Consider the following 18013-nt stretch of genomic DNA (forward strand, 5'->3'; position numbering starts at 1 on the left):
TTATGTGTTGCACTGAAAGCAGGGTAGTCAATTCATTAAGATTATGTTACAGAGCCTGTGTGACACATGGTGATGGCCTGTATTAGGGGAGGAGATAGAGCAGACACGTTTGAAATCTATTTTGGGGGATTTGTTAGGTGAGACTTTACTGTAGTTATTTCCAAATTCCAGTTCTTAGACTAATTACCTAAGAATGACCTTTGGAACAATAAAATGTAGGTTCTCAGATACTTCCTTTGAGACTCCTATTTAGTAAGCCCCCAGTGAAGGATTCAAGCTTGGGACTTTGGACTTCCCAAGTGATTTTGTTTATTATTTGGTAAACTTAAGCTACAGAAATACATTGAAAAGATGAAAGAAAATATAAAATATCTGCAGCTAAATTAAACAAAATTGATTTGAGTTTATGTCTTTTTATTACCCAGAATATTTAAAATTGTACCTGTTCAGTAAAAATAGTCATCATGCTGTTCAGTTTTTTTTTTTAGTTTATTTTTTAAGCTCTCAGTGTGAGTGAATGAATAAAATTGATGACATTATTTTTGTTCAATATATTATATCAGAATATGTCGTAGTTTCCCTCTACATTATTAGAAGAAGAATACTTTTTACCTTCAGATATCTTTTTGTACTTCTTAGGATTGCTGGGTATATTAACATTTAGGGTCTTTTTAAACCCATTATTTTCCAGCCATTGAGTTGTCGCTGAAGGAACAAAGGCAGCAGTCAACCACCCTTTCCAATTTGTATCCAAGCACATCTAATCTCTTAACTAACCACCAACACGAAGGCCGAAAAGTTCGTGCTATATACGACTTTGAAGCTGCTGAAGATAACGAACTTACTTTTAAAGCTGGAGAAATTATTACAGTTCTTGATGACAGGTGATGGTTACTATTAAGTTGAACATTCATGTGAAAATATATAACATATTCTGTGTTTCATATTATTCTTGCTGAATGCCTTATCAAACGTAATAAAATCAAATACTGATGCAGGTAGTTTTTCTGTAGGACGGTCGGTTGCTTTGCTTGTGTCATACTGTCTGGATTCGTATTTTGTAGCTTAAGTTTTCCTCGTCTATCATTTAAATGGGTTTTATATGTCTTGGAGGCCTAGTTTACTCTATTCATTTTTGGTTCCATCTTATAATATAGATTGTTAAATTAGTAAAAAAAAAAAGGTTAAGATTTTAGAAAATACACCAAATATATATATATGTATATATATGGAATTTATAAGAAATACAAAATATATTGAATTATTTGCACAGAATAGTATATCAGTGTGGAACAAATTCATTTTACATGGTGTTATATACATTATATCATAGGGGAGGTGATACAGTGCATCTGTTTTTTTACTACAGCTTTATGTTTACTTGAAAATTAGTTGTTACTGATGATTATTACTCATAATGAAGTGCTAAAATTTGCAAGTTTTTTTTTTTTTAAGTCTTTATTTTTTTTAAAGGGAGAGCTGACCTGGCAGTTTTTTTTTTAAATAAATGTTTACTTATTTTGTTTATTTTTATTTTTGGCTGCATTGAGTCTTTGTTGCTGCATGCGGGCTTTCTCTAGTTGTGGCGAGCGGGGGCTGCTCTTCATTGCGGTGCGCGGGCTTCTCATTGCGGTGGCTTCTCTTGTTGCGGAGCATGGGCTCTAGGTGCACAGGCTTCAGTAATTGTGGCACGCGGGCTCAGTAGCTGTGTCTCATGGGCTCTAGTGCGCGGGCTCAGTACTTGTGGTGCATGGGCTTAGTTGCTGTGCGGCATGTGGGATCTTCCCAGACCAGGGCTCGAACCTGTCTCTCCTGCCTTGGCAGGCGGATTCTTAACCGCTGCACCACCAGGGAAGCCTAAATCTTTGTTTTTGAGGTTGGATAAATGCATTAGGTTTTTTTGTTTGTTTCATTTTAATATTTATGTATTTATTTATTTGGTCGCACCGGGTCTTAGTTGCAGCAGGCGGGCTCCTCAGTGTGGCTCACTGGCTCCTTAGTTACAGCACGCGGGCTCCTTAGTTGTGGCAGGCGGGCTCCTTAGTTGTGGCTCCAGGCCTTCTTAGTTGTGGCACATGGGCTCCTTAGTTGTGGTGTGTGAACTCTTGGTTGTGGCTTGCGTGTGGAATCTAGTTCCCTGACCAGGGATTGAACCTGGGCCCCCTGCATTGGGAGCATGGAGTCTTATCCACTGTGCCACCAGGGAAGTCCCTGCATGTGGTTTTTAAAGATCAATTCAAATACATTTAAGATTATTCTTATAGTATCACAGTTACATACTAATATGTTTTCTTGAATGGAAGAAAATGAAGTAAAGTTTGAGCTGGTTAGCTGGAAGTTGCACAAAACCTTGATCATTCATTCATTCAAAAAGTATTTATTGAGCACTTGCTAGCTTTCCTTATCCTAGGTGCTGGGGATCCAGTGGTTAGCGTGGGTACGCACCCGGGAGTGTGTTCCTTGTGAACATTTTGTGCTGTAAATGGTGTTACTGTCATGTGTGTTCTCTTGTGGGGGGGAAAGTTTCCTAATGTGTGCTAGAAAGAGCACTGATTAGGAATGGAGGTCTGGATTCAGAGCCTACCGTCTATCTTATTATAAAGGATTCTCACGCGGGAGCCTATGAACCATTCGAAGTTGACATTTTCAAGTGTGGGGACCTCTGTTTGAGGGAGAGAGTTCAGAGCCTTGTACTAGATCCTCGAAGCGTTCGCCAGCCTTCCAGAATATGAGAAAGAACTGTGTGTTTAATAGCGTCTTATCTTCTCTGAGGCCTCGTCTCTAATTTGTAATAATGATACATTCACTTCCTCCACTGGATTGTTGTGAGCTTCAGATCTGGTAATAATATAGGTTAAACACTATAAAAGGTAAAGGTACATAGAAATAAAAGTTCTTTGTTATAGTAAAGCATTCTTTCTTGTTTCTCTTAGTGACCCCAACTGGTGGAAGGGTGAAACCCATCAAGGCATGGGGTTATTCCCCTCTAATTTTGTGACTGCGGATCTCACTGCTGAACCAGAAATGAGTAAGTATTTTCCAGCCTGTCACTGGATGATGATCCACAATTCTCTCTGAAATTCAGCTTTCTGGAACAGAGACTCTCCAAAGTTAGTGCCTCCAAGGTGTTTATTAAAAATGCAGCTCCCCAGTCAGATTATTTATGAGGAGTCATCTAATCATCTAAGAATTGAAATCATCTGTCTACCAAGATTATCTTAAGACAGACTATGGACTTTTCTTTAAGAAAAAAAAAAAAATATATGTATATATATACACATATATATATGTATGTATGTATACATATGTCATTATAAAAATGCAGATTAAGAAATGTTATAGAATTTATGCATTATGTATTTTTGGTATCATCAGTTGATGAAAGGGTGACAAATGCAGTGTAACCTTATAGAGAGTTCTTCCTATTCAAAGGTTAGCTCATTTCTCTAGTGTCCAGCCCCAAATTTGGAAGCAGTGGCCTCTTAGCAACTTAATAGCTTTCCTAAGCCACCATGTCAGATATTCAGAAGGAGCTATAACGAATCATGTCAATAACTTTTTGAGTTTCAAACCTTTGCTGACTAGGAGAAACAGACTAGAAAGTGGGGCGAAGGAGGAAAAGTGATATTACTGGCAGGCGTAATCATTGCAGGACATGTAACTGCCAGTAGTCTATCGAAATATTGGTAGGCGGTTCACTGTATTTCTAGGCAATACTGTAATGAATCTTCATAATGATGATTTTGTGGCATCAAGATTAAGTCACAACCTTCCTCTTTTTAAGGAAACAGAAATATGTTCTAATCTAGAAAGATTTCTGTAGCGACTGAAATGGTTAGAATTTTAAGAGTTTTTTTGTAAGTAAGTTGGTAAGCTACAGTTATCTTGGCAAAATATCTCATCTTTCTATAATGCCAGGTAGAAGAGATCAAAGAAAGTTATAAATCACGATCTGCTTTGGTCATTTTTAGTTTACAGGAATTTTAAGAAAAGATCTTTGTCTCAGTTGTCTTTTTATTTCCAACAGTTCTTTGTACTGAATCTTATCCAGAATACAGACTATATAAATGTTTATACAGTAAATGAAGCGCAAGTGTCTGTGTATTAACAGTAAAGATACACTTTTCTTTGAAAACATAAAAATGCTTCTCTTTCAAGAGAAGGCTTTAATAACAGACCAGATGTTACAGATCTTTGATAAAGTAATGCCCTCTCCTAGTTATTGTTGGGATGTCTTGTGTCACTTTTATAGAGACAGATTGTGATACCCATTCCTTTAATAAAGTTCTCTTTGGTAAACTCAGAAAACGTCCTGTGGAACCTTGTTTAGATGGCAGTGCATAACGTGCTAACTTTTTAATCTGGGCTGATGGTGGTGGGGGATTTTGCTTGATTTTTGGGTTTGGGTTTGTTTTTTTTTAAATCTTGAAATAGCTGTTGGAAAGGATGGAATTGTCTTGGACTTCCATTCAAGAGGAGATCCAAGATCTCAGGTAGATAAAGTAGCCATCTCATCTTTTTTTCCCATTATATAGAAATGTAGCCTTAAAATGAATATTCTAGTTATTTTCATGTGTTTCACTCTGGACCATGTAAAAGAGAAACCAGAGCATCAGAGCTTATACAGTGGAGTTACAGTTCTCAGGCTTGGAAAATGAGTGTTAGCAAGATCCTTGTAGCATCGTTCTTTAGGAGCAAACAGAAGCCCATTTCACTGAATGTGTCAATTAGAAGTGCCTGACCTACTTAGCTTGTTTTCGTTTTGGAGAGGCAGTAAGATTTCGTGCAAGCACTGTATTTTATATATGTATATGCATAAACACATCTGTGTGTGTGTGTAAAATATTATTTATACACACATACACATAATATACACACAAACATACACATACATACAAAGTAATAGTATTAGTCCCTGAGAGAAAAAGCACTGCAAACTTGTCCATGGTCAGCTGTTAGGATGTGAAGTCTACCATGTGTTTCTTATGGGTAGCAGCCAATGCAGTGCTGTCCCAGCTTTCTGCTTGTTAATAGCTCAAGATATGAAAGCAAAAATATGTATAGCATATGGCTCTTTTTCTTCCATGGGAAAGTGAAATCAGCTGAAACTGGTTTTGTATGTAGAGTTTTACTTTATGGTGACTTGTGTGGGATGACTATATTCCTTATATTGGAAATTAACCTATTTTCCATTTATATTCTATAGCATAGAATACATAAGTGATATGACTTCTTGTTCTCGGAGTAAAATCACAGGCCAGATTCCAGTAGTGTGGGCTAATAGAGCTAGAATGATTGGCGTTCAAATCCAGGCTTTGCCGTTTATTAGCTTTCTCCTATGCAAGCGTTCTTAATCTTTCTAAGCCACTGCTAACCTCATTTACAAGATGGGCATATCTCATAGGATTGTATTGGAGCTTCATTGGGGGAAATGCAATATTCCATTAAGCATATTTAATAGTTTAATTAATATTATTTCCCTTCCTTAATTCTGCCCCTTTCCCATCCCCCTGATTCTTAATTTTTATGAATACTGATTGACTACATTGATACCAGGATGAAAAAATCCCAAAAGGAAGTTCATTCCTTTAAAGCTGTATGTGTTTCTCAGTATTACTTTGGATAAGATTAATTACTATGTTAATCATAACCTTATACTTGCTGGTTAATGTTACATTGAATCTTTTTAAAGATTGCTTTGTTGAGCAAGAGAAATACGTGCTTCTGGTTTGCAGATCCCCTAATAACCACCTTTTCAGTTGCAAGAATAATGTAACTAAAAAATACAGACTGATTTAGTGGAAAATTCAGATCCCTGCCAAGGCCACTTGTAAAGCTCTCCACTGGCCTGGGTGTCATTCCCTTAGTTTAAAAAAAAAGACTGAGTGGCGTGAGGGGAATATATAGCTAACTTCCCAATTCATTACATTGAAAGAGCGTGGCCTGTGGAAAAGTGGAGATTTTTCTTTGAAAGGACTGGTAATTTGAAAAGAGGATTTATTTTCAATAGCAGAATTCATTTATGCCATTGTAAAACTTTGCTTTCTGTTCAGCAGTTTACTAAACTCTCATATGTAATAGGTGATTAATCTTTGTTCCAGAAATACAGTTCTTATTTTTAGTGAAGTATCTGTTATGGAAAACATAAAATCTTTAGAAGAAAAAATGAAGAAGTCTTCACAGAATTTCATAATGTCATGTTCTGTCATGGTTGCCTAAATCTGCAACCGAATTATCCCTTAAACTGAGTTTCTCAGATTGAAGGGAATACAAGAAAAATCCAAGTTCTCTCCTTAAAGTGCTTTTAAATAAAATTTTAAATTTATAAGGAAACGATAAATGTTACATGTTTTACAGTTAAAACGGAGAAGAAGACGGTACAATTTAGTGACGATGTTCAGGTAGAAACGATAGAACCAGAGCCGGAACAAGCCTACATTGATGAAGTGAGTGATTTCCTGCCTGAGAGCATCATACTGAATTCACCATTGAAGTTGCAATGGTTTTCTTCTCTTATTTAAAAAAAATTCAGTACTTGATTAATGCATGTGTTTTGTTGTTATACAACTTCAAATACAGACGAAGCAAAGATTCTCCTGGAAAGTTCCTCCCTAGTCCCATTCTTACCATGTCAGTGCTTATAGTTGTACCTCATTATTTTAATTCCTGCTTAATATTCCGTAGAATGGACTTATCATGACTTCATTATTCTGTTGTTGGACAGTTAGGTTGTTTTCAGTTCTTTGTGTGTTTTTTGCTATTACAAACACTATCATAATGAGACTTTTTGGGTATATTCAAAAGAATGTGTGACTTTTTTTTTTACATCTTTATCAGATTATAATTGCTTTACAATGTTGTGTTAGTTTCTGCTGTATAACAAAGTGAATCAGCTATACGTATACATATATCCCCATATCCCCTCCCTCTTGAGCCTTCCTCCCACCCTCCCCATCCCACCCCTCTAGGTCGTGTGTGACTTTTATTTTTAAATGCTCTGGAAATTATATTCTTTGTAACATTTTAAACTAATGATGAAAAATGAGATGTCATCTTTAAACTATGTGAGGGGATTTGTAGGTTTTTAGCCTTTTTTTAGAGGAGCCAGAAGCAGAAAGTTTGAAGAGCGCTGTTTTAGCGAAACGGGTTGTAGAAGCTGTGCTGAGAGCCCCCAGAGAATGTACTGGAGTCAGGGAAAGTTAGGTTTGGCTATAGCATTCCATTGGAAAATGCATGCTAGCGGTCTATCTAGAAACCTCATTTCTCTGATAGTAGACAATTTCAAATAGGTTGTAGAATTCTGTAAACAAAGAGAAGAGAAATTATCCATGTATTAGTTGACCCTCACTCTCATTTTACTCCCCTCTCCTTTTTTTGGCTGTAGGCAAACTTTTCTGACATGTGCCTTCTTTTTTAGACTACTTAAAATGAAAATTGTGAATCTTTTACGTTGAAAAATAATATCCATTTCTAAATATGGAATTCTTTTGACTTCAGAAGAGTGTATTAATATACGTGTGTCGTTTTCACTCTCTAGTGATTAATTCATCTCTCAAACTGTTATCCTTCTGTACAGAGTATAGAGTTTTGTTTTGGTATAAATAACTACTTTGCTTAAAATTGGTACTCTTTAAATTATTTACCTAAGTAACTATACTCAGTAGCATAACCATTTAAAAACCATGAATGGAGAAAAGTTTGTAATTATTACAGTAATATTCTTTGGTACATGAGATCTATATTTTGGTTTTTTAAAACTTGCGTATAGATACATCTCTACTAATGTAATGTATAGATGTATTTATGTAATGATGCCTTCATTAGTTCTGTTGGTCTTACAGCAAAAGATTCTGAAATAGATCTGAGTCATTGCTTTGAGATGCCTTCCAGCCTTTCACATAGGAGAATAGAGAAGCCATAAATCTTCCTCCTTTTTTTGATGACAAAGTGAAGCATTGGTGGAAAGAGAATGTAGAGTAAATCCTTCTGGTGCTACTTAGAAGAACAGCTGTACCAGAGCTGAGCTGTGCCTTACTGAAACAGCTGCTGTATTCTCCCTTGTAGAGAAGTAGTAATGGAGCTGTTAGTCATAAGTACTGCCAGCTTGAGAGAGAGGTTACACCTGTCAGCATGGCAAGACTACAGCTGCCCCTAAACAAAGTGACACAGAAGTCCACTAGCATGACTTAAGAGATTAAAGAACTCACATGTTGTAAGTTTAAATGTTGCTCTATTTCTTCTCATCTAAGAGAATTTCTGGTAGCCGTTTCAAAAGGGCTCTGACTTCACATGATAGTAAAGAGAACACACGGACGGTAAATACATAGAAGCGAAATTGAAGTCTTCATATCTGTGCATTACAGGATTAGCCACTATCTAACGAATGAAGTGAGAAGGTATTGTTGCATAATGATTTGTTACTTTTTATAGTAACAGTTTAATTTCTGTAGGATAAAATGGACCAACTGCTACAGATGTTGCAAAGTACGGATCCCAGTGATGATCAACCAGATCTTCCCGAGTTACTTCATCTTGAAGGTAAACCTTGTTTTCCATTTCCCTTGCAAATAAAGAATAATTAGGATTAAATCTAGTGTTCTGTTACAGAGTGGTTTTATATTTAAATAAAATTGAAAATGATATAAACAATGTTAACATTTCTGACTCTTCTGTGACCAGTCTCACGTTTATATGCAGCTTAATTGAACCTTTGGTAGAATTCAAATTCATATACTTTTCTACCCAAATTAAATATTTTATTCAACATTTAAAATGTTATAAAATGAAAATTGGTATTAAAAATTTCTGAGATCAATACAGTCAGTCTAAAGTATTGATTTTATAAATAGCTAGGAAAATCAGTCTTGGGTTCTGTGGGCTAAGATTAATTAATAGAATTTTTATTATTCCAAATTAGGTCTTTTATTCCTTAAACTACATGAATATCCATCAGAGAGTTGCTTTCTTTTGCTGCATTTTCTTATATTTCTTTAAATCTTGTCATCTTAGCCATGTGTCACCAGATGGGGCCTCTCATTGATGAGAAGCTGGAAGATATTGACAGGTAAAAGAACATGCGCTCCGTCTGTACTGTGTACCTTCTTCTCCACAGATCTCTCCAAACTGCATATTGGAATAGAGCTGCCTTGTATTTTATTTTATTTTCATTTTAAAGATATGCCCGTTCTCATTCACTTGTTTTCTACTTGATGTGGGAATTAAAATTAGACCCATCTGCCCCCACTCCTGCTTTTAAATGAGGATTTATTTGACTTTCATTATGTTAGTCTGTTTTAAAAATAAGGGTTAACTATTATAATCATATTTGCTGTAAGCGGCATCATCAGGGCCCACACATGACCCATCTGTTATTAATGAGGGAAACCTGGATATTTGAGGTAAAGTCAAGTACAATAAGCTAGAGTCCTTCCAGCACAGCACCTAAATCTGAAACAGTTTTGGTTGCCTTGGAGCTAAACTATAGGATATTTTTTTTTTCATTACAAGGTTAAATTTTTAATAATGTCTACTTACACCACTCTTTGCCATTTTTGCTATTTTGATGCATCTTATTATTTAGAACATTATATCATTTAAATAGCAGTTATGTGTCACATTATTGTATATTTCAGAAAACATTCAGAACTCTCAGAGCTCAATGTTAAAGTGATGGAGGCCCTGTCCTTGTATACCAAGTTAATGAATGAAGATCCAATGTATTCCATGTATGCAAAATTACAGAATCAGCAGTATTATATTCAGTCATCTGGTGTTTCTGGTTCTCAGGTAAGCTTTTAAAAATGCAAGTATTTCATTTTAAATTCTCAAATATATTTGAGATTATTTGGAATAGCTGTGTTTTTGTAAAAAGTGAAACTTTCTAAAAGTGATGTTTGGAGTAAAAATAAAGTTAAAAAGATTTTTTCACTTGACAAATACAATGTGTAGTATGCTAGCTATAATAATAGTTCTTGTTCTAAAAAATTATTTTTCTGCAGGGGTGCACATCAATCACTGTCAAGCTTTAAAAAAAAAAAAAAAAAACAGATACTTTGACTCTACCCAGACCTATTGAATCCAGGCATGAGGCCCAAACATCTGTATATTTTTAAAGCTTCATATCTAATTATCTAGTTAAGAACTACAATTTTTGTCTGTCTGAGTAAAATTTCTAATTATTACTAAATTCTTGTGAGTATCTACCGTTTTCAGTTTTATAGTGACTTTCTTTAATCTGCATTTTTTCCATTCCTTTACATGAGAATGTGTGTAATGCAACAGAGAGCGCTTTTTCCTCTCGTCATGCCCAGCAACTATTTCAAGAGCCCATTTCCCACAAACTCTCTAAGTTCAGGGTATAGGGAGTAGTTAGTCAGACGCAGCATTTTATCCATGTAGGGTAGCACAGACTTTGTGTGGATGAATTTTGTTTGACGCAGTCCACTTCTGGAGTGAGGGGCCAGAACCCTGGAGAAGAGCAGCCAGGCCTGAGAAACGTGAGGCTGGATGACACCTGCCCATGGGTCTTGATGCCAGTGTGAGCCAGCAGACAAAGAGAAACCCTTCACGTTCAGTTCGCAAAGTACAAACAGTTGTATTTGTGAGGACTGGACTAGCTGCGTCCATAATGAAGACCTTTTGGATTCTGTGTGTAGTGAGTCTCGTGTGGCTTAACACAGCCTTCAGATGATTGTTGTTTTGTTTCCTGGTGAGTGTGTTACTGTCCTGACAGCTGCTACAAGTCTCACTCCCTGGACAGTGGAGTTCTGTTTTCAAACATGTGAAATGGAAGGATCTAATGGATACTACAGAAAATTAGAATATTATGTGTGTTTAAGATTCGGGGGGCACTTAAGACTAATCTCTTTAGCTTAAAACAAGTATAGTTTTTAGGTGCAGGGGTACGCAAACAATGGCCCAAGGGCAAAGTCCAGCCTCCCACCTCTTTTTTAAAATCAATTTTTACTGGAACACAGCTGTTCTCATTCGTTTCTCCATCGTTGCTGGCTGCTTTCTCTATGGGCAGAGCCCAGTAGTTTCAACAGAGCGCACATGGCCCACAAAGCCCACCCCATTTACTGTCTGGGCCCTGGACAAAGAAGTCTGCTGACCTTGCTTTAGGAGGATAGCTTGCTCTATGTTCAGTAAGCTGTAACTTAGGAGATATATCTCTGTGTAGATGCCTAGAAACAAATGCAGACTGTTGCTGTAATGCAGTGAATTCAAACACACTTCTTCAGCATTTGGGGGTTCATTTTAGGGAGATACAGTATCAACGTGGAAAGAGGGATTATATTAGTATAAAATTTCAAGGTAAGTTTCTTTACTGCTTCTGTACGGAGACAGACACGAGTTTAGCTAATGTTTCCCTAAAAACAAAAATCATCAGAAGCCCACTTCACTGAAAAGCACTTTTTAAAACGCCTGTCGTAAAGCAACTGTACCCCAATTAAAAATAAATAAATAAAATCTCCATAAAAAAATAAAATAAAATGCCTGTCACCAGAAGGAACTCAGAAAACCATTTCAGAGATGTAATCGTTGCTCTTTTGTAAGTGAATGCATGCCTGTTGAAATCCGAGGGACCCTAATGTGTTTTGTCTCTGACTGTCCTAGGTGTACCCGGGCCCTCCTCAAAGCGGTGCCTACCTGGTCGCAGGGAGCGCGCAGCTGAGCCAGCCCCAGAGCTACAGCCTTCCCCCAGAGCAGCTGTCTTCTCTCAGCCAAGGAGCCGTGCTGCCTGCCAGCCCAGCCCTTCCTAGTCAGCAGGCTCAGGCTTCCTACCCCAAGTAATGTGATCATTGGCTCTTGTTTGCTTTTAGTGTTGTTAAAACTCTCAGGTGCCCTTGGTCGTCTGTAATCATAAAAAATGGATAAGAAAAATCCAGGGTAGGTGTCATCACTGATGCCAGACGGTCAGCCCCGTCTGTGGTGGCAGGTGGGTTCTGTAGGAACCCCCTGCAGTGCTGCAGTCCTAGCCAGCATGCCAGCCCTCTGTCCTATTGAGTTCTTGAACTGCTGTATTCTGGTTTTAGCTTTGTGTTTTTTATATTCCTTCCATCATAATTTCTTTTGTTTTAATCTGAGTCTGTGATAATATTTGTTAAGAACTTCAATGTAACTTAAATTTATTTTGATAACTATAATTTAATGCTTTACACAAATTTCACATAAAAGCTGAATGTTCCTGTGGTTATTATTTTAGAATTTATAGTTCTGGGCTGTCTCTTAAAGACAAATATTCCCTTCTTTTTACCCTGTGTGGGAATTTAGTATATATCACAGCACGATAAACCACATGAAAAGAGACAGTACAAGAAGCTGTACGCCCCTGTGGTTCATGGGGCGAGTAGCTGAGTATGAAACGACAGGCCCATTGTTCTGGTCATTTACTTAGAATGCCCCATCATGTAAATGATTATATTTATATAATCATATATTCATAATTTATAAATGCCTTTTCTACTTCAGTGGGCATCTAAGCTGAAGTCATCACTTTGGATCGAATAGGTAGGCTTAAGAATTCAGCAGTGTGTAACTCCAGAGGTCATGATGTTCTGACTCACAACAGGAGTTTCTTGGTGGCACAGGTACAATTTCTAGGGACCTTTCCATCAATGTTGGAGTTGCCCAGAATGCTCCTATACTGCCCTCACTATTGTATTGTTCATCCTCCAAAGAGTCACACTCTAGGGATGCTTGGGGATTGTCAAACATGATTTTGTGGTCACATCTCGTATTCTGAAGTGACCTTAAGAAGGATGGTGATGCGGAAGCCTGTTACAGGCATGAAACAGCAGCAACAAGAAAACAGCGCCGCCTACTGGGTCATGTAGCTTAGGAAAAAGTTAGCTCTAACTCTGTTTGTCCAAGGACTTCTGTTTCTTTTCTTTTCTTTTTTTTTAAGTCTCAGTTTGGTAAAAAGCGAATACCCTTTCATGGAAATTGGTAGGGAGCAACTATTAGGAGAGTAACATGCTGCTTTAAAATTAGATCAAAGTGAGTAGAGGTAGGTATTGCTGAGAAGTTAGCCAGGGTACTCGAGTAGTGTGTATAGGAACCTCTCAGATACTTTAGTATTAGCCAGAAGTGCCGCCTCTGTCCCAGCTAGTCCTCTGTTACCATGTCACATGCTGCTCTGGATGTCTCATTACTGGAGATTACTTGGGATCCATTCTTAGTTCAGAGCCTTGAGGAATTATCCTTGTAAGTGAGATTCTCTGTTGGGAGGTTCTTAAACCGTGACGTGCTGTAGAGCCAGAGCACCTTGCCCCTGTTTGTTGGGGGCTGCTCTGTTCTCTTCTGCCATTTGGATGCGAGACCCCCGTGCAGGACCCGCGCTGTGTTCAGGGCCTGGCTTCTGACGTGCTGTAGCTGTAAATGTCACCTCTCCAGAAACACGAGCACATTTCAGTAGGTGCTTTTTGCAGAGCATTTCCTTGAAACGTTTAGCCCTCTTCGCCGGGCTAATTGCTGCTTATTCTTCAGCTCTTAGCTTAGCTTCGTCTTTACTAGAAGCTTGTCTTGCCTTCGCACCTCGCCAGCACTGTTCCTCCTCTGATGCCGTCTCAGGCCCCCAGCACCTCGTGTTATCGTGTCGTCCTCTGTATCTCCACTAAACTGTCATATCTTGAGAGCTGGAGCGGCAGCTTTCACCTTTAGAGCCACACTATGTAGCACAGAGTTTTACACCTGGTAGGAACTCAGTAAATATTTGATGGTAATTTCAAGGGCTGTGTTAGGCCAGTGAGATATATGTTTCAATACCTTGAAAAGGCTTCACACAGGCTTTGAGGCAATTTTTTTTTTTTTTTTTGTGGTATGCGGGCCTCTCACTGTTGTGGCCTCTCCCGTTGCGGAGCACAGGCTCCGGACGCGCAGGCTCAGCGGCCATGGCTCACGGGCCCAGCCGCTCCGCGGCATGTGGGATCTTCCCGGACCGGGGCACGAACCCGTGTCCCCCGCATCGGCAGGCGGACTCTCAACCACTGCGCCACCAGGGAAGCCCAAGGAGGAATTCTTTCCCCCCCCCCGTTTTTGGTAGGCAGGTTTTTTCATGTCCCTCAGTTTGTATCTAGGAGGCAATTTCTTATTCTTTTATATAGAATTTTGGCTTCAGGGTGGTCACTTTTCCAGACTTCTGTCACCCTAGGGTGATATTACTGATAACTGGGGATGGTGGTACTGATACAGTTTTCTAGACCTACCTGAGTGATGGTGGCCACGATGATACTAAGGTGACCAAAGCTACGTACTTACTTGTCGGTTATTTCATTTTACATCTGTTAAACAGATGTTTTCTGTCTGAGTTTGACGTTGTAGGTATGTGAGATCATACGGTGTTTGTCCTTCTCTGTCACAGGGGCAAGGTTTCCTTCTTTCTCACGGCTGAATACTATTCATGTGTGTGTGTACCTCTATCTCTGCCTCACACCTTCTTTACCCATTTATCCCTTGACGGACCCTTAACTTTTCCCGTTTCTTGGCTATTGTGAGTAATGCTGCAATGAACATAGGAATGCAGATACCTCTTTGAGATCCTGATTTCAGTTCCTTTGGATATATGCCCAGAAGCAGCATTGCTGGATCATATGGTAGCTCTATTTTTAATTTTTTGAGGAACCTCCATACTGTTTTCCATACTGACTGTACCAACTGCGTAGATGTTCTCTTTTCTCTACATCTTCGCCAGCAGTCCTTACTTCTGGTGTTTTTGATCAGAGCCAGTGCAACAGGTGTGAGGTGATACCGTGTGGTTTTGATTTTATTTTTCTGGTGGATAGTGATGTTGAGCGCCTTTTCATGTGCCTGTTGGCCATTTGTATGTCTTCTTTGGAAAAATGTTTATTCAGGTCCTCTGCCCATTTTTTAATCAGGTTGTTAAGTTGGTTTTTTTTTAACATCTTTATTGGAGTATAATTGCTTTACATTGTTATGTTAGTTGCTGCTGTATAACAAAGTGAATCAGCTATAAGTATACATCTATCCCCATATCCCCTCCCTCTTGTGTCTCCCTCCCACTGTCCCTATTCCACACCTCTGGGTGGTCACAAAGCACCGAGCTGATATCCCTGTGCTATGCAGCTGCTTCCCATTAGCTATCTGTTTTACATTTGGTAGTGTATATATGTCCATGCAACTCTTTCACTTCGTCCCAGCTTACCCTTCCCCCACCCCATGCCCTCAAGTCCATTCTCTACGTCTGCGTCTTTATTCCTGTCCTGCCCCTAGGTTCTTCAGAACCTTTTTTTTTTTTTTCAGGGTTCCACATATATGTGTTAGCATACGGTATTAGTTTTTCTCTTTCTGACTTCACTCTGTATGACAGACTCTAGGTCCATCCACCTCACTACAAATAACTCAATTTCATCCCTTTTTATGGCTGAGCAATATTCCATTGTATACATGTGCCACATCTTCTTTATCCATTCATCTGTTGATGGACACTTAGGTTGCTTCCATGTCCTGGCTATTGTAAATAGTGCTGCAATGAACATAGTGATACATGGCTGTTTTTGAATTATGGTTTTCTCACGGTATATTCCCAGGAGTGGGATTGCTGGGTGATATGGTAGTTCTATTTTTAGTTTTCTAAGGAACCTCCATACTGTTCTCCATAGTGGCTGTATCAATTTACATTCCCACCAACAGTGCAAGAGGGTTCTCTTTACACCCTCTCCAGCATTTATTGTTTGTAGATTTTTTGGTGATGCCCATTCTGACCGGTGTGAGGTGATACCTCATTGTAGTTTTGATTTGCATTTCTCTAGTAATTAGTGATGTTGAGTATCCTTTCGTGTGTTTGTTGGCAATCTGTATATCTTCTTTGGAGAAATGTCTATTTAGGTCTTCTGCCCATTTTTGGATTGGGTTGTTTGTTTTTTTGATATTGAGCTGCATGAGCTGCTTGTATATTTTAGAGATTAATTCTTTGCCAGTTGCTTCATTGGCAAATATTTTCTCCCATTCTGAGGGTTGTCTTTTTGTCTTGGTTATGGTTTCCTTTCGTGTGCAAAAGCTTTTAAGTTTCATTAGGTCCCATTTGTTTATTTTTGTTTTTATTTCCATTTCTCTAGGAGGTGGGTCAAAAAGGATCTTGCTGTGATTTATGTCATAGAGTGTTCTGCCTCTGTTTTCCTCTAAGAGTCTTATAGTGTCTGGCCTTATATTTAGGTCTTTAATCCATTTTGAGTTTATTTTTGTGTATGGTGTTAGGGAGTGTTCTAATTTCATTCTTTTACATGTAGTTGTCCAGTTTTCCCAGCACTACTTATTGAAGAGGCTGTCTTTTCTCCATTGTATATTTTTGCCTCCTTTATCAAAGATAAGGTGACCATATGTGTGTGGGTTTATCTCTGGGCTTTACTTTCTGTTCCATTGATCTATATTGTGCCAGTACCATACTGCCTTGATTACTGTAGCGTTGCAGTATAGTTTGAAGTCGGGTAGCCTGATACCTGCAGCTCCGTTTTTCTTTCTCAAGGTTGCTTTGGCTCTTCGAGGCCTTTTGTGTTTCCATACAAATTGTGAAATTTTTGTTCTAGTTCTGTGAAAAATGCCATTGGTAGTTTGATAGGGATTGCATTGAATCTGTAGATTGCTTTGGTTAGTATACTCATTTTCACAATGTTGATTCTTCCAATCCAAGAACATGCTATATCTCTCCATCTGTTTGTATCATCTTTAATTTCTTTCATCAGTGTCTTATACTTTTCTGAGTACAGGTCTTTTGTCTCCTTAGGTAGGTTTATTCCTAGGTATTATATTCTTTTTATTGCAGTGGTAAATGGGAGTGTTTCCTTAATTTCCCTTCAGATTTTTCATCATTAGTGTATAGGAATGCAAGAGATTTCGGTGCATTATATTTGTATTCTGCTATTCTACCAAATTCATTGATTAGCTCTAGTAGTTTTCTGGTAGCATCTTTAGGATTCTCTATGTATACTACCATCTCATTTGAAAACAGTGACAGTTTTACTTCTTTTCCAGTTTGGATTCCTTTTATTTCTTTTTCTTCTCTGATTGCTGTGGCTAAAACTTCCAAAACTATGTTGAATAATAGTGGTGAGAGTGGGCAACGTTGTCTTGTTCCTAATCTTAGTGGAAATGGTTTCAGTTTTTCACCACTGAGAATGATGTTGACTGTGGGTTTGTCATATATGCCTTTATTATGTTGAGGTACGTTCCCTATATTGCCTACTTTCTGCAGAGTTTTTATCATAAATAGGTATTGCATTTTGTCGAAAGCTTCTTCTGCATCTATTGAGATGATCATATGGTTTCTATCCTTCAGTTTGTTAATATGGTGTATCACATTGATTGATTTGCATATACTGAAGAACCCTTGCATTCCTGGGATAAACCCCACGTGATCATGGTGTATGATCCTTTTAATGTGCTGCTGGATTCTGTTTGCTAGTATTTTGTTGAGGATTTTTGCATCTGTTTTCGTCAGTGATATTGGCCTATCGTTTTCTTTATTTTTGACATCTTTGTCTGGTTTTGGTATCAGGGTGATGATGGCCTTGTAGAATGAGTTTGGGAATGTTCCTTCCTCTGCTATATTTTGGAAGAGTTTGAGATGGATAGCTGTTAGCTGTTCTCTAAATGTTTGATAGAATTCGCCTGTGAAGGCATCTGGTCCTGGGCATTAGTTTGTTGGAAGATTTTTAATCACAGCTTCAATTTCAGTGGTTGTGATTGGTCTGCTTATATTTTCTCTTTTTTCCTGGTTCAGTCTCGGAAGGTTGTGCTTTTCTAAGAATTTGTCCATTTTTTCCAGGTTGTCTGCTTTATTGGCATATAGTTGCTTGTAGTAAGCTCTTATAATCCTTTCTATTTCTGCAGTGTCAGTTGTTATTTCTCCATTTTGATTTCTAATTCTGTTGATTTGAGTCTTCTGCCTTTTTATCTTGGTAGTCTGGCTAATGGTTTATCAATTTTGTTTATCTTCTCAAAAACCAGCTTTTAGTTTTATTGATCTTTGTTATTGTTTTCTTCATTTGTTTTACAT

The 18013-nt window shown here is 38.1% G+C and overlaps 1 protein-coding gene across 1 annotated transcript in view; it reads left to right on the top strand.

Moving 5' to 3' along the window:
- STAM (signal transducing adaptor molecule) overlaps nt 1-18013 on the top strand; it is a 68450-nt gene that overhangs the window by 40544 nt on the left and 9893 nt on the right. Inside the window, exons 7-13 of the mRNA XM_082649027.1 lie at nt 692-884; nt 2934-3028; nt 6358-6446; nt 8451-8538; nt 9010-9064; nt 9633-9786; nt 11617-11789. Coding sequence (XP_082505153.1) covers nt 692-884; nt 2934-3028; nt 6358-6446; nt 8451-8538; nt 9010-9064; nt 9633-9786; nt 11617-11789 — 847 coding nt within the window. The remainder of the gene's footprint in view (nt 1-691; nt 885-2933; nt 3029-6357; nt 6447-8450; nt 8539-9009; nt 9065-9632; nt 9787-11616; nt 11790-18013) is intronic.

The sequence above is a fragment of the Grampus griseus genome (genome assembly GCF_964374135.1).
Source record: "Grampus griseus genome assembly, chromosome: 2".
NCBI lineage: Eukaryota > Metazoa > Chordata > Mammalia > Artiodactyla > Delphinidae > Grampus > Grampus griseus.